General features: G+C 36.4%; 4 protein-coding genes and 1 pseudogene across 12 annotated transcripts in view; 1 reads left to right on the top strand and 4 right to left on the bottom strand.

Moving 5' to 3' along the window:
- Window positions 644-2383, bottom strand: LOC104765290 (annotated as a pseudogene).
- Window positions 3909-6386, bottom strand: LOC104765292 (protein BOLA2-like). 7 transcript variants are annotated; one of them, XM_019241388.1, is made up of 9 exons: window positions 6077-6375; window positions 5739-5836; window positions 5579-5648; window positions 5441-5489; window positions 5218-5281; window positions 5068-5135; window positions 4772-4960; window positions 4383-4405; window positions 3909-4297 (listed from the first exon to the last, which is right to left on the bottom strand). In XM_019241388.1, the coding sequence occupies exons 7-9, from the start codon at window positions 4832-4834 to the stop codon at window positions 4096-4098; spliced, it is 288 nt and encodes a 95-aa protein (XP_019096933.1). In that variant the 5' UTR covers window positions 4835-4960; window positions 5068-5135; window positions 5218-5281; window positions 5441-5489; window positions 5579-5648; window positions 5739-5836; window positions 6077-6375; the 3' UTR covers window positions 3909-4095. The 7 variants fall into 7 exon arrangements, 5 of the variants coding, with proteins under 5 accessions (XP_019096933.1, XP_019096935.1, XP_019096934.1 ...); XR_763861.2 differs by having other exon boundaries at window positions 4221-4297; window positions 4383-4524; window positions 6077-6378; XM_019241390.1 differs by lacking the exon at window positions 5579-5648.
- Window positions 8332-11341, top strand: LOC109124647 (trifunctional UDP-glucose 4,6-dehydratase/UDP-4-keto-6-deoxy-D-glucose 3,5-epimerase/UDP-4-keto-L-rhamnose-reductase RHM3-like). Its single transcript, XM_010488980.2, has 3 exons — window positions 8332-8551; window positions 9016-10590; window positions 10682-11341. Exons 2-3 carry the CDS (start codon window positions 9040-9042, stop codon window positions 11123-11125), a joined length of 1995 nt encoding a protein of 664 aa, XP_010487282.1. The 5' UTR covers window positions 8332-8551; window positions 9016-9039; the 3' UTR covers window positions 11126-11341.
- LOC104765295 (zinc finger BED domain-containing protein RICESLEEPER 1-like) lies at window positions 11443-14421 on the bottom strand. Of its 3 annotated transcripts, none has more exons than XM_010488984.2 (4): window positions 14292-14421; window positions 11915-13915; window positions 11742-11802; window positions 11443-11658 (listed from the first exon to the last, which is right to left on the bottom strand). In XM_010488984.2, exons 2-3 carry the CDS (start codon window positions 13881-13883, stop codon window positions 11765-11767), a joined length of 2007 nt encoding a protein of 668 aa, XP_010487286.1. In that variant the 5' UTR covers window positions 13884-13915; window positions 14292-14421; the 3' UTR covers window positions 11443-11658; window positions 11742-11764. The 3 variants fall into 3 exon arrangements, with proteins under 3 accessions (XP_010487286.1, XP_010487284.1, XP_010487285.1); XM_010488982.2 differs by having other exon boundaries at window positions 11443-11661; XM_010488983.1 differs by lacking the exon at window positions 14292-14421 and adding an exon at window positions 14154-14281 and having other exon boundaries at window positions 11443-11661.
- Window positions 15035-15397, bottom strand: part of LOC104767514 (mechanosensitive ion channel protein 5-like) — an 11171-nt gene continuing 10808 nt past the window's right edge. Inside the window, exon 7 of the mRNA XM_010491532.2 lies at window positions 15035-15338. Within this exon, the coding sequence (XP_010489834.1) occupies window positions 15035-15338 (304 nt within the window). The remainder of the gene's footprint in view (window positions 15339-15397) is intronic.

Genomic DNA, 15397 nt, shown 5'->3' on the forward strand with positions numbered 1-15397 from the left:
CTAGAGGATGTGTTTTTTTCCAAGCAATCTTTTACTCTTTACAACAACGTGCATGGGAAAAGAAGAAAAAAACTTTTTTGAGTGTAGTAAAAAGGAGCCAAATCTTATTTAAATGGAGTGTAAAGCATATACTTGACGTGCATATGTAACTATTTCTTAGTCATTAGGATTATACCTACCAAAAGACGATACAAATAAATTGGCTATCCAAATCAAACCATTTTGTTTTGTTATATTTGTCATAATCAAATTATAAAAACATGAGATTAAGGATAGTCGATTTTAGTCTAATGTATAGACTAGTTAGACCAGTAGTGAAGTGTGTCAGGTAGTTTTGTCACCAACAACTACTATCTAAACCCCCCAAGTAAAACCTAATTACCAGGCTCTCGTTGATTTCTGATCTACTTTCATCAAATCAAACTTTTGCCGTTTCGCGTTCAAAGCCCCAAACCAGATGGCCAATTAGTACATCCAAAAGTGTGTTGTTGTTCCGGTTATTCAAAATTCCTATTCGAAATATATACAATGTCACTCAAACACTCCCAATCAACTCAAACTCTTATGCAATTGCAATTCGTAAACAGAATTAAAATTCTTAAATTATATGAATATCCGAAATATATTTTTAAACTGAATTTTAATATTTATTATCTTACAAACAGTTATGAAAAAAACAACATAGAAAATAAAAATTTATTGGCTTTGTTTATTGTTGTTTTCGGTTTGGTTCGCTCTCATGGACGGAGGTACTTGGTCTGGAAACATGTTTAGCATCATGTTAGTCCAGAAGTCGACATCCTTGAGTTTCAGCTCCATCTCCTCAATCTTCTTCTCCACCTTGTTCAACTTTTCTTGTGTCTCAAGATATTTATCTTCGTTTGACAAATATGGAACTGCGGAACTCGGTCTGACACCGTCCCCCATTGACCCGTTTGCAAACTTTCTGTCTTCATTTATTTGAACTTCCTAAAAAACCCAAAAATTATCAAAAAATAGTTAGATAATATGCTTATAAAGTTATTGTTACAGAATAAATAAATTTTGAACATCTCAAATGTGTTGTGATCACCTCTTTGTGGATGGCATTTATGTCAGTTTGGGTGAGATGGTTTGACTGGATGAAGTCATCGCCTTGGGACATGTGAATTTGTCTCTCCTCCTCCAGGGCTTTGCACTTCTCAACTATCAACTCGGCATTTTCGACAAGTAGTTCACCAGTCTCCTCATCCCGGTTTAATAGTATACTTTCTGGGGCTGCTGCGTAAGCACCAGTTGTGTCGTTTGCCTTGAGAACTTCATACAAAACAGAAGCAATTCTGCGTGCGTTTATCAACTTCTCTCGCTGACTATTAAGATAAATTTCCATAGGTTAATGTTGGCTCGCTGAGATTGAAGTAAAACTAGCAATAGTAATGATCAGTATAGGTTAAAAAAATGAACGATATGGACGATATACCTATTATCCAAATTGATTGCTGTACCATTTCTGATAACGTATTCCAAGTAAGCATCATAAACACGTTTGAGTTCCTTAATATCATCCCTCTTTTTTGTTAACCTCGCAGTCAACTCGTTATCCTACTAGGAAACAAAGAAGACACACATGACAAAATAATTAAACAGATAATGTTTAGAAATTTCATGAATAATGTTTAGAACGATCGGTCATATCTTTAACAATAACCGTAGACTTAAGAAACTAGCTAGAATCAGTAGTGTCCCGTTCTACAATATTGGATGACTTGCCTTCTCAAGCCTTCGAAGAAGAGAATTTTTGAACTGTCGTACACCTCTTCCGGTGGAAGTAGCGTCAAGTCAGTGAGCTAACTCAAACGTATAAAAACGGCCTGCGACAAAAATAATTATGAGTCTTTTAACAAGAAAGCGACAAGAAGAAAAAAATTAACAAAGAAAAGAAGAGAAAATTCACAAATAGTAACAATTGACCTAAAAACATTAAAGAAGACGAGAGTAAAACCCACAAAGATAAGCAATACGAGGTTCTTCAGACTCAACCAAGTTTGCTACACGAAGAAACCTTTGAACCCCTGAGGCTAACGTCTCCGGAAGCTTCTCGCTGTCACAGGGCTCCCACATTGTTCCCGAAAAGTGACGACGCATCTCGTGAACTGCTGCGAATCTTCGGGGAAGATGGGATCCATATCAACAAAAACTTCGGTGGGATCAACGGGGACGATTTCGTCGTGAGACATTTGGGAGACGAAAGCTGATTGTTCTACGGTTTTGGTTGGCGTTGAGATAGTTGGAGATGGAAAAAGTTCCATTATATAAAGCGGCAATTGCTTAGCGAGGTGAGTTTCCATGGCAGATTTTTTGTCAATTAACTAAGTAAGCTTTTTACTAAATTTGTACTAGAGAAAGTGGGTTCCCAGCAATATTTTGCAATTTACAACAACATAATATACCAACGTGCATGGGAAAAGTTAAAAGAAAAAAAAGAAAAAAGTTTGTTGAGTGTAAAGGAGCCAAATCTTATTTAAATGAACTGGAATGTAAAGGCTAAAGCATATATATATATTCTTGATGTTGATGTGCATATGTTATGTATCTATTTCTTAGTCATTAAGATTATACGTACTAATCTACAAAAGTAACTTGGGTATCCAAAATCAATCGAATCTTTATTTGAAACATTTTGGTTTTTTTTTTCATATATCATATCTAAACTATTAAAAAAATGAGATTATGATAGTCGATTTCAGTCTAATGTATATAGACCACCGGTGAAGTTTGATTAATGCATGGTAGTTTTGTACTATAACGAAATGTGTTGATTTGTTTGAATGTCAATACAGTAAGGGCATTCCCATTAATACTCACATGAATGTCTTAAATTTTAAATAATACTAGGGGTGTATTAAAACAATGATTTTGAAGGATTTCATGGGATTTAAGAAATTTGGAATTTTGATAGATTTTAAAGAAGTTGATATGATTTATGGTAAAATTCTTTCAAATCCCACCTAAAACCATGAGATTTGGATTTCTGTATTTTTAACTAAACAAATCCTCTCAAATCCTCCAGAATCCCTAAAACTTATTAAAATTCAAATCTACAAACTGTTTTGAATAACAGTGGATTTTAAAGTAGATTTTTAAATCATCAGTTCAATGACAGTAGATTTCAGGAGACTTTTTAAAATCCATGATTGAATAACATAGGATTTGTAACTTTTACACAAATCACCTAAAATGTCAAGTTGAATACATCCCCTAGATTTGGACCCGTGCTAGAGCACGGGTTGAAATTCCTTTTAATTATATTATAATTTTATAATAAAATATAATTTATATGATTGTTTTTAAAAGTTTTTTTGGATAAAACGTTATGCAATAAAATCTAGTAAGTTTTAATTATGATGGCTTGAAAAAGACATATATTTTGTAAGTTTTCTATTGTTAATTTTGTAATTTTATGTATGAGAAATGGTTATGTTTGTTGTTTGTTTTTATTTTAATTTTCGAACATGTTTGGTGAAAGTTTTTTAATATGACCCGTGCTTTGGTAAGATTTTATTTTCAACTGCAAAATAAGATCTCGGAAATCACGATTAATTATGATAAATTGCAAAGATTTTATTCCTTTTTAAGCCTAACAATATATTTTTATGTCTAATAGTATATATTTGGTAACAATATATGGAATACTAAAGATTTTATTTTGGAAATTGTATAAATCATTGGAATATTCTCTTTAAGAGGATTCTTTAGGATATTCTTAATTGTATTTATATAGCCCATAGATTGACCAATTAAGCTATAACATTTTTTGTAACCAACCTATATTTAATCTATGTAACATATTTTGTAACCAACTTATAAAAATTATATAGTTTACAAAAAAAAGTTGTGTACTTCCGTTTTATTATATAGAGGATTAAAAATAATATTAATTTAATTTTAGATCTTCATTAACTTCTTTTTATTTTTTCTCCTCCCATTAGTCATCTTCAATTATGAGTGTCTATACCATTTATGATATAACTTAAATTAAATGAGAAACAAAAATGAAGCAACAATTTGCTTTTGAATCCTTATTGTTGGAACAATTATTCTCTTGTTGTTTTCTCTTCAAGCCTCTGTGGTTGGAGTTGTTTCAGAGTGTTGTGATATTGGCTTCCATTGTTGTGGAGTTTGAGCCTTCTTTATAGAGAGGGCATGGATTTCTTTCATCTCTTCTTCAAGGGCAGCGTTTATATTGCGGTGCCTTTCAAGCAATCTCTTCTCTTCAAACTGTTCCGAGACAACCTCAACAACAAAACTCGCCCCGCAGCTGAAACAAAAGAGTAAAGCTTAAGACTGAGAACTGGAATTTAGATGTCAAAATTGATGATGGTTCAGTGATCATAAGACTTTACCCTCCAGATGTATCGATGACTTCCTAGTTTTACATATAAATGAAGCCAAATTAGTGACGTATAGAGAGTAAGATCACAAAGTAAACTTGTTGCTTCAATAATCACGTACACACGAACCACGTAAGTGAGTGTATGATTCAATCTTAGAACAAAAGAAACACAATATTTCTCTTAGAGCTACATGAGTATGAATCCAATTTGGTAAAGTTCTATATTTCATCAAAAGATTTTAAATTGTCATTGATCTGCAACTCCCAGTTTCCCCCAATATATGGAAGAACAGAGGATGCCTGATAAATCAAAACTCTGAAGTTTTTCTTACTTTGGTCAGATTCAGTAGCCAAGACACAGAAAAAAGATTGTAGGTAAGGGGATCAAATTTGCCTTACAAGATGAACATGATTGAGTTTTGAAGTCAATGAAGCTTCGACTTGCTCCTTAGATACACCCATCTCCCTCTCTGCCTGCTAAAAAGTTTGTGCAGCTATGATTTGCAAAAACTTGGTGTGTCCCCTAAACCTGATCACATCTCCACCAAGTCCAGGTACAATAATTCAGCATAACTGTGTTTCCACATACTGCAACAAAAAACAAAATAAGAGACATGAGAACAAATCATATACATCACCAACAATAGCAAATATCTGAAAGTCATTAGGGGGAAAGAGAAAAGATGTAACCTTACCTAAATAGATGAAAGACGAGAAGATAAGATTCAACATAGCAATCCCAGTGCCTCGACTCGACGATGATCTGCATCAAATAAAGAAGATATCTTTAGCTTATATACATAAAAAAAAAATCTAACATAAGCTAAAGATAAGAAGAACCTTACCTAAATACAGATGATACAGATGATAAACGAAGATCCAACACAGCAATTCAGGTGCATCGACGATCTGCATCAAAGGGAGATTGAGATGTTAATTCACTTATATAGAGGGTTCATTACTACAGTATCCAGAATCTGGCTTAAAACAATTCATGGAGACACAAAAATGTCAGCAGCGGATTCTTCTTTTCCTTGACTAAAAGTATAGAACGAAAGGAGATTGTACCTTTTAACTCTAACTTTGTAATGTCACACTGAATGAAATCTATCTCCACCTGCAAAACTAAAAATTTATAGCAACCGTATTGCTACAACCAAAAAGGAAGACTCATTTACATAAAGAAGAACTTCAAAAAGAAAAAACCTCAAGCTCCTCTGCATTTAGTGTTGCTGTTTCAAGAGACTGAGGATCGATATCAAATCCAATCACAGACCTGTTTTTTTTTAAGCACCAAACCGATAAATAACCACAAAGGATGAATAACTAGATGCATTGATGAGAGAAAAGATGAATAATAACTCACGCTGAATCTAGAAGAGCAGCAGCAACACTTAAAGTACCACAACCACATCCAAAATCCGGAACGACCTTATCAGTGATGTCTCCATATGAATTCTCTGCCTAAACAAGGATACAGATTCAACACACACTTCAGGCTTCTTGAAGAACAGGAACAAAGCAATAGCAACTAAAGACATTACATTTGAATCATTACTAGCCTTTTATGACTCAACCCAATAAAAACATAAGAGTCAAGCAATTGAAAGGGGAACAAAACGAACAAAACATAAGACTCATTGAACCTTAAAAACAAAACAAAACGAACAAAATTGAAAGGGGAAGATAAGCAATTGCGAATACCTTTTCTAATTTGGCAGCTGTGAGGGCTCTCTTGTATTCCACAGCCTTCTCCATAGGTCGAAGACTTGATCGAAGAAGAAGACGACGAGGCGAGATCTCTTTCTCCAGTGTATTCATCATCCGATCTCGATAACGTCTCAGGAAGAAGAAGAAGACGAGGCGAGATCAGTTGTTTCTGGAAACCGATCAGAACTACGATCGATTTGATTTCGTCAGTTTTTCATCGTTTTGATTGTATCGAAAGAGAGTGAGAAGCAAAAGAAGAAAAGAGAAAAAAAAAAACGTAACTAATAAAATAGTGACACGTATGGGGTCTATAAGGATCTAAAATGATCGGGGCAGAGACCTGGGTCTCGGAAATATTCAGATTTAAACCTTTTTTTTAATATTACTAAAAAAATAAAGGGATTTTTATTGATTCTACCACATTCAATTAAAACCTTTTCCCAAATGCATATTTTCTTTTGTTTTGAGAACTACCACATTTGAGCTTTCAAGTTGGAATAAAATGACTAATATATCCTTCATGTAAAAGTCATGAGATTTGAGATTATACTATCCTTTTATGACACAAAAGTTGGTGCATTAATAGTTGTGGGTCAGCATAAAATAAAGTTTGTAATTTAAATTAAAAACTGGGAACACATAAACTTTGTAAGCTGCTTTTTGGTTTAGAGATATGAGAGCAGCATAACGCAGTAGACAAAATTGGTCTGATGGACAAGGTAAATTGTATAGACAAGTTGCGAAATATAAACTTGTCTATTAGCTTGAACTAGTCCATTTTTCAAATATATTAACTAGTAGACAAATTGTAAATAAAACATGTCCATTAACCGGTATTGTTCTTAGAAAAATTATGCAGTTATAAACTTGTCTATAAGATTAATAATTAAATAAATGTTCCAAATAGACAAGTTAGGAGAGTTTGGAACTTGTCTACTAGGTAAAATTTTCTCAAAGAGGACAGTATAATCTCAAATAGACAAGTTAGGAGAGTTTGGAACTTGTCTACTAGGTAAACCTGAATTTTTTTTTGTTTCCGGCTAATTTTTCTTCCGCTAACCTTAGATTTGAATCCGCTTATTTTGTCCAGCTTGTCTTTTGGCGCCGGAGAGAACCTCTCTAGTTGACTTTCTTTCTTATGTGTTCTTCTATCTCACGATCTCTCTCTTTGGTTACAACAGATCTCTTTTTGATCCAGATTTTTAGTTGGGATGTTTGGTGCTCGGTCGTTGCGGAGAATTGCTTTTGAACGAAGTTTTGGTAGAAGAATGAATAGACACATACACGAGTATGGGAATGATAAATTATTAAAAAAAATTATTAAAAATTGAGATCTGTATGTAATGGGAAGGACATATTGGTCTTTTTCAATTATCTTTGTGGTAGCCGGGAAAATGAATTTGCAAATGTGGTAGTTGTGTTAAGTTTTAGTATAGATTGTGGTAGAATCGTTAGTTTTCTCAAAAATAAAAGACATCCCGTAGAGATGACCGATGGGCTTGCTCTAAGTGATGATTGAATCAGTCACCATTACTAGTGTGAATCAGTCATGGTGGTGATTAAAAAAGACCATGGGCTTTATATATGTCATACTATAAAGTTTTTGTAAGCAAAGAAAACTATATTTTTTTTTTTTTTGGTATAAGCAAAGAAAAGTGTTTTTCTGATCCAACACTAGTATTCTAACATGTTGTATATAACTTTTTTTTTTTTCATTTTGTAGGATTTTTATTTGAAGAACATGTCTTTTTTCATTTTGTTAGTAGGATTTTTATTTGAAGAACATGTCTTCACATTCTGTTAGTAGGATTTTTACTGTTTTAAGTAGATAATTTATAGTAGCATGTAAGTCTAGTACTAAACTACTAATGATACAAAGAAAACAATTTTTTTTTATGATACTAAAAAATAGTACTGTATTTATGTTTGTTCGTTCAAAATTAATAAATTACACAAAAAAAAAATTTTGTCTTCCTACATATATATACCACTACTATTTATTAATTTAGAAATTGTGAAACCGAAACTCATGCGGACAAATCGAAATTTCTACGTTTGCCTATATTTTCGGTTAATTAATCTATAAATATGATAGTTAGTAGCAATTAAAACAATTAATGTCAGGTGCAAAAAAAAAAAAAACAATCAATCCATTTTAGCTACAGTGTAATAATGGGCAAACTAGTCATTTCGTAGTCTCCCCCTGGTTCTCCGTAACTGTCTCTCCCAAAAATTAAAAAGAGAAAAGGCTTTTTTAACTCTCTCTTAAAGAGAGAGAGAGTCTCTTTAATTTCAGAGACGCTCGTCCGTTTTGGTTCTTCCCCTTCCGTTCCCTCTCTTTCTTCTTCACTCCTTTATTTATTTATTTATCTTCTCCTCCCATTGATCCCTCTCTCTCCTCTCCTCTCCTCAGATTTTTTCAAGCTTTAGTAGATTCATTCATCCTGATCTCTCTCTCAATCGTTCCCGGTACGTGAGCTCTTCTTCTGCTTTCCCAAATTCTGTGTTTGATGATCTCTGACCCTTCATTTGTGATTGCTGCGTTTGATTCGATGTTCTGAAGGTTTATTATGTATGATTGATTGTCTGATGCTTTCTCATCGTTTCTCATTTGGATCTGCTGCTCAATCTCTGGGAAATATTTTTAGCGTATTTGATTGCTACTCCTGTGGATCTAGATCTGTGATCATTTTTAGAATATCTCGCGATTAGCATCGCTGTTGCTTCATGAATTATCTTTTATTGAGCTGAATCACAGTGAATGAGATTTCCCAGAATTGATAGATCTGAACGGTGCCTGCTTAGTTTTGTAGTCTATCTGTTTGATTAAATTACATTTCGAATTCGCTCGATTCTTTTGTTCTTGGTGGTATAATAATTGTGCTGTTTCGTCATTACTGAAGCTTTCCTGAATGCAATTTTCATGGTTACAGATTTGATTGTATTTCCACATTCACATGGCTACTTATAAGCCAAAGAACATCCTCATCACTGGGGCTGCTGGTTTCATTGCCTCCCATGTTGCCAACAGACTTGTTCGTAGCTACCCTGACTACAAAATCGTTGTGCTTGACAAGCTTGATTACTGTTCTAACCTCAAAAACCTCAACCCTTCTAAATCCTCTCCCAACTTCAAGTTCGTGAAAGGTGACATCGCCAGTGCTGACCTTGTCAACTACCTTCTCATCACTGAAGAAATCGACACCATTATGCACTTTGCTGCTCAAACTCATGTTGACAACTCTTTCGGTAATAGCTTTGAGTTTACCAAGAACAATATCTATGGTACCCATGTTCTTCTTGAAGCTTGCAAAGTCACTGGCCAGATCAGGAGGTTTATCCATGTCAGTACTGATGAGGTCTATGGAGAGACTGATGAGGATGCTTCTGTTGGAAATCACGAGGCTTCTCAGTTGCTTCCTACTAACCCGTACTCTGCTACTAAGGCTGGAGCTGAGATGCTTGTGATGGCATATGGTAGATCGTACGGTTTACCAGTTATAACAACTCGCGGGAATAATGTTTATGGTCCTAACCAGTTTCCTGAAAAGTTGATTCCTAAGTTCATCCTGTTGGCCATGAATGGGAAGCCTCTCCCGATCCACGGAGATGGATCTAATGTTAGGAGTTACCTCTACTGCGAAGATGTTGCTGAGGCGTTTGAGGTTGTTCTTCACAAAGGGGAAGTTAACCATGTCTACAATATCGGGACTACTAGAGAAAGGAGAGTGATTGACGTTGCCAATGACATCAGCAAACTCTTCGGAATAGACCCTGACTCCACCATTCAGTTTGTGGAGAACCGGCCTTTCAATGACCAGAGGTACTTCCTCGATGACCAGAAGCTGAAGAAATTGGGTTGGTGTGAACGAACCACTTGGGAAGAAGGACTCAGGAAGACAATGGAATGGTACACTGAGAACCCTGAGTGGTGGGGCGACGTTTCTGGAGCTCTGCTTCCTCATCCACGGATGCTCATGATGCCAGGTGACCGACACTCTGATGGCTCTGACGAGCACAAGAAAACAGATGGTAATCAGACATTCACGGTGGTTACTCCGACCAGGGCTGGTGGTTCTGCAGACAAACCATCTTTAAAGTTCCTCATCTATGGGAAGACTGGGTGGCTCGGTGGTCTTCTGGGAAAAATATGTGAGAAGCAAGGGATTCCATACGAGTATGGAAAAGGGAGACTAGAAGACAGAGCTTCTCTAATGGCGGATATTCGCAGCATCAAACCAAGTCATGTCTTCAACGCTGCGGGTTTAACTGGTAGACCCAATGTTGACTGGTGTGAATCTCACAAAACCGAGACCATCCGGGTCAATGTTGCTGGAACTTTGACTCTAGCAGATGTTTGCAGAGAGAATGATCTGCTGATGATGAACTTTGCCACTGGTTGTATATTCGAGTACGATGCTGCGCATCCAGAAGGTTCAGGGATTGGTTTTAAAGAAGAAGACAAACCGAACTTCACCGGTTCTTTCTACTCAAAAACAAAAGCAATGGTAGGATAACATCACATAACCAAACCACATCTGATCCTCAATTTTGTTTAAACTCTGTCCATAAAAATCCTCTTGTTTCTATTTTTGCAAGGTCGAAGAGCTTCTAAGAGAATTTGACAACGTATGCACCTTGAGAGTGCGGATGCCAATCTCATCAGACTTAAATAACCCGAGGAACTTCATCACAAAGATCTCGCGTTATAACAAAGTGGTGAACATCCCAAACAGCATGACCATACTAGACGAACTCTTACCAATCTCAATCGAAATGGCGAAGAGGAACCTAAGGGGGATATGGAACTTCACCAATCCAGGAGTGGTGAGCCACAACGAGATTCTAGAGATGTACAAGAGTTACATTGAGCCGGATTTCAAATGGTCCAACTTCACTTTGGAAGAACAAGCTAAGGTCATCGTTGCACCACGGAGCAACAACGAGATGGATGGTTCCAAGCTCAGCAAGGAGTTCCCAGAGATGCTTTCCATCAAAGATTCGTTGATCAAATACGTCTTCGAACCCAACAAGCGAACGTAAAACACACATACACACACACACACACACACACACTCTTATTCTCTCTGTGTTCACTAGAATGTTTCTACTTTAATTTTGATTTGATTTATCATACGATTCATTTACTCTTTTGCATTCTACGACTTACATGTAGCTCTCTTCACACATTCTACATCACAACACATCTTTGTTTACATTAATATTTTTACACAGATCAATTTATTTGAGTTTACTTTACTATCCTTCTTGATTCTTCATTTACTACTCCTATTATAATGCCTGTTCGTTTCCATATCAAGATAAGGAGAAGAGTTGAAGAAAGAAACAAAATCGACTGATTTATGTAACTTATTTCCCTTTGCTTTAAACTTGAGGATTCTATATTTGTTACAAGAACATTATCTCTCATATGTTAATCTTCCTACTGCATAAATAAAAATCGCAAACTCAAATGCAAACTACATTAAACCCTCTGTACTTTCTGTCCCCATCTTCGCCACACGACCATCTACCAGCATTTTGCTTTCGCTTAATCACCTTAGCACCTTAGCGAACTACTGAGAGACATTCCATAAAAATGATGATGTAAAAATGATGAAGAAGACAATGGAAGAAAGGAACAGAAAGAGCTCAGTACCTTGAATTTTGTTCTTCTCTTCACTAAGCTGGAGCGTATTGTCTAGACAATGGTAGAATTTCTTGGCTCGTTATAAGATTTAAAAGCTAAGTCAGTAGGAGTTGAAGATTGACTGTTTTGAGTTCTTTATAAAGGAGAAAAAAAAGACTTGAATAGAGAGTTTGGGATTGTACCTTCTGTTTCTGTAGACAACCAATCATGTGCACAGAACAAAGCCTGTCTAATATCAGGGTTCAAGGAACTCTGGCTATCAGCGATCATGGGTGTCCCAGAGTTAAATGTTGAATCAGGCGCAAGGATTGACATTGGCGTCCCTAAAATGTCACGTGCTAGAAGAGAGAGGACAGGGTATCTTGGTGTATGAACCTTCCAGTAATTCAGAATGTTGAACTCGCCAGTACGGGGGAACACTGGTTCAGACAAGTATTTGTCCAAATCCGATGCTGTGTTCAGGTTCTGAGAAGTTTCACGGAGAAACTTGTCGAATCCTTTCAATCTGTCTCTAGTGTCCATGGTTCTACCTAAGCCAGAGCCAGAGAAAGAAGAGTCTTCACCGACAATGGCTGAGCACATCGAATATGCATCAAGAAGCTCCTTGACACCATTCGACACTTCCTTGATGCGGTCCAGAGCGGTACTGCCATAGATCTTCGAGTAGTAATACTCTACCAACTTCATCTTGAATCGAGGATCCAATATGGCAGCGATGGCTAAAACAAGGCTGCATTTGTTCCAATACTCATCGAATTTAGCCTTCATATTTGCTGCAAGAGAACTCAAGAAATTGTCCTGGTTCTTGCACCACTCGATCAACTGGATGTGGAAATCACACATCTCAACAAAGTATACATTTGCTGTCGGGAACTTGTTTCTTGAAAAGTCAGAGGCAATATCGAACACAAGTTTAAGATAACCAGTAACGTATCTTGTCCATTCCCACTCCTCATCGGTTAGAGATGAATCAAACGCGTGATCGTGATCACGCAGATGGCAAAACGCACCCTTGTACTCCAGCACAGTTTCAAGCATCAGGTAAGTAGAGTTCGAGTTACCAAGAGAATCAAGAACCAAGATCTTGTGGGAGTTGATTCCAGCGAGTTGAGCGATTTCATTGAACCTTACTTGTGTTGATTGTGAGCTCTTGACATATCTCACACTTCCTCGAATCTTTTGGATCACATCTCTCATAGCCTCCAAGCAATCTTGGACAAGAGAACTCAGAAGATGAGCGGCAGATTTCAACTCAAGTAACTGCCCGTTGATTAAGATCTGGCTGCTCTGAGACATGTGGTCTTTAATTCGCAGGACAATCTCTTCATTAACAGAAAAACTGTCAAACGTTACAGCGAAAAGCTTGCTCTCAAGCCTCCATTCAATCAAACATCTGACGATTACTTCAGAGAGCATATCTTCAGTATGAGAAGGATCCAAGGTGATAAAGTTAAGAACATTCCTGTGTAGCCTCCACTCCTCATCGATATAATGAGAGGCCAAACACACACAGTTAGCATTATCCCGTGAAGACCACATCTCCACCGAAAGATTGATCTTGCCGTATAAGTTATTCAAAGTGTGCTGCACTCTCTGCTTCTCCCTCATGTAAATCTCCATACATGAATCCTCAATTGTGCTATTAGGCACAGCTTCAAACAAGGGCTGAAGGTTCCTAGCAAACACTTTGAAACCAACATGATCAACCATGGCTAACGGATAACCGTGCATAATAATCATACGTGCAAGATCAACCTGACTCCTTTCTTGACTAAACCTTCCTCCACTTCCTCGGCTTAGAACCACCTCGTCCCTACGTTGTTGCTCATGATCGAACTTAGGTCTGAGATACTCGTCTTTAGGTTGACCCTCATCGAAACTGATAGGAGTAGCAATAGTAACTGGATTCTCTTTTTTCTTTCTTTTAGGTGTCAGCAACTGAGACATGTCATGATTGGTTCGTTTGAGACACCGCATAAGATGGTTCCTAAGATGAGTTGTCCCGCTGTTGCTCGAACCACTGAGTTTCTTATTACATTGAATGCAAACAGCATAACACACATCAGCCTTTCTCACCCTCTCAAAGTAATTCCAAACAACAGATGTCAACCTCTTCGATTTCTGCAAGATGATCTCATTTGATTCATCCATCTCATACAAAAAAACTCGTATAGCTGCTCCACCTATTCATTGATTTAAAAAAAAAAACAAAACTTTAGACTTTACTAAGCGTTACAAAGATCATCATCTTAACCAACAACAGCAGGCATTATACACTTTGATCAAAACCAAAAGATTCAACATTGCAACAACAGAGATCAAAATCATAAAACCACATTATTCAACAATAACACAACCACACAAATTGAGATGAATGAAATCAAACAAAAGGTGAAAACTTTCTGATGAAATTAGTCATACACTGAAAACAAACAAACAAACAGAACCCTTTTGAATTTTGCGAGCAAGGCAGAGTTTTTTTGATACACGAGGAAATTAGCAAAGAGAGTTAGAGACGACGAACAGAGCAAAAGCAACAAGGTTTGAAATTTGCGGCACCTTTCTTTGTTTAACAAATTATAATAAAAGCCGTCAGAATCTGTGGAGACTAGAATCGGAGGATCCGAGGAGCTCTTTTAAGGGTTACGGGTGGGAAGAAGCTGGATCGAAGTATTATCAGATCCGATGGACGATTTGGGTTATTTAAAGACCCGGATTTAGGGGTTTCGGGTGGGTTAGGATAAAGGGATCCGGTTCTGGATCCGAATTGATCCCGGGTTTCGTTAGATTCACACATGTAACGCGGGCCTTGGCGCGGTTGGATAGATCTGGTTCCCGATCCGATCTCCATTAATCAATTAATTAATTGCATTCTAAACAAAAATTAAACACGTCTAGATAATGTTTTGATTTATCAATATGATAAATAATTGATAATTTTCTGCAATATATAGACTATTATAGTATTTTTTTTTAAATTTCTAATTTATTTTGAAACAAGTGTTTTACAAATTAAATGCTAGTTTATGCAAACTTGAATTGAACCATTTCATAAAGACCTAAGGTTTTACAATTGTGCCTTCATTCCCTCGATTTAGTAGAACAATATAAAAAATTGTCTCAAGGCCATAAACTTAGCTACAACAATAACTACTTACTCTTAAAGCATCACAAACTACTAACTTCAAACAAAACCACTCATACATAAAGTATATACACAAAAGAATTCATAATCTTCTTTCGCATAACATAACGCAGTGGAAGTTATATCATTCCATCTCTCTCTCTAAAATCATTTCAATTCAAGGATTGCGTTGTTGCATCCATGAAGGAGGAATACGGTCTGAAGTCGCTGGACCAGCCGTAGGAGGGAGACTTCGAACATTAATGTTTAGAGGATATAAACGATACTCGATATCGAGCTCTCTACAAGCTTTTCCAACTTCCTCTAGTAATTGACCTCTTCTTATATACCTCTCTCCCATGTCTTGATGATTCATTCTATGTGTCAACCACACCGCGATTTTCACACTATTCAAGTTGTCAATGTTTAGGTACACTATCATAGGTGCAGGATACCAATAATCCTTCTTGTTGTCTACATAACTGCATGAAAATTAAACATAAGAAATAATGTTAAGAATCATAATGTTAAACCTTTAGTA

The sequence above is a fragment of the Camelina sativa genome, chromosome 19 (genome assembly GCF_000633955.1).
Source record: "Camelina sativa cultivar DH55 chromosome 19, Cs, whole genome shotgun sequence".
NCBI lineage: Eukaryota > Viridiplantae > Streptophyta > Magnoliopsida > Brassicales > Brassicaceae > Camelina > Camelina sativa.

Coding starts and splice junctions, on each gene's coding strand:
- LOC104765295 (XM_010488984.2), bottom strand. CDS start 13,883: ATGGATGAATCAAATGAGATCATCTTGCAGAAATCGAAGAGGTTGACA. Junction 11,803..11,914: donor GTTGTCTACAGAAACAGAAG/GTACAATCCCAA, acceptor TAACGAGCCAAG/AAATTCTACCATTGTCTAGA.
- LOC109124647 (XM_010488980.2), top strand. CDS start 9,040: ATGGCTACTTATAAGCCAAAGAACATCCTCATCACTGGGGCTGCTGGT. Junction 10,591..10,681: donor ACTCAAAAACAAAAGCAATG/GTAGGATAACAT, acceptor TATTTTTGCAAG/GTCGAAGAGCTTCTAAGAGA.
- LOC104765292 (XM_019241387.1), bottom strand. CDS start 6,196: ATGATGAATACACTGGAGAAAGAGATCTCGCCTCGTCGTCTTCTTCTT. Junction 5,837..6,076: donor CAGCTGCCAAATTAGAAAAG/GTATTCGCAATT, acceptor ATCCTTGTTTAG/GCAGAGAATTCATATGGAGA. Junction 5,649..5,738: donor GCTGCTCTTCTAGATTCAGC/GTGAGTTATTAT, acceptor AAAAAAAAACAG/GTCTGTGATTGGATTTGATA.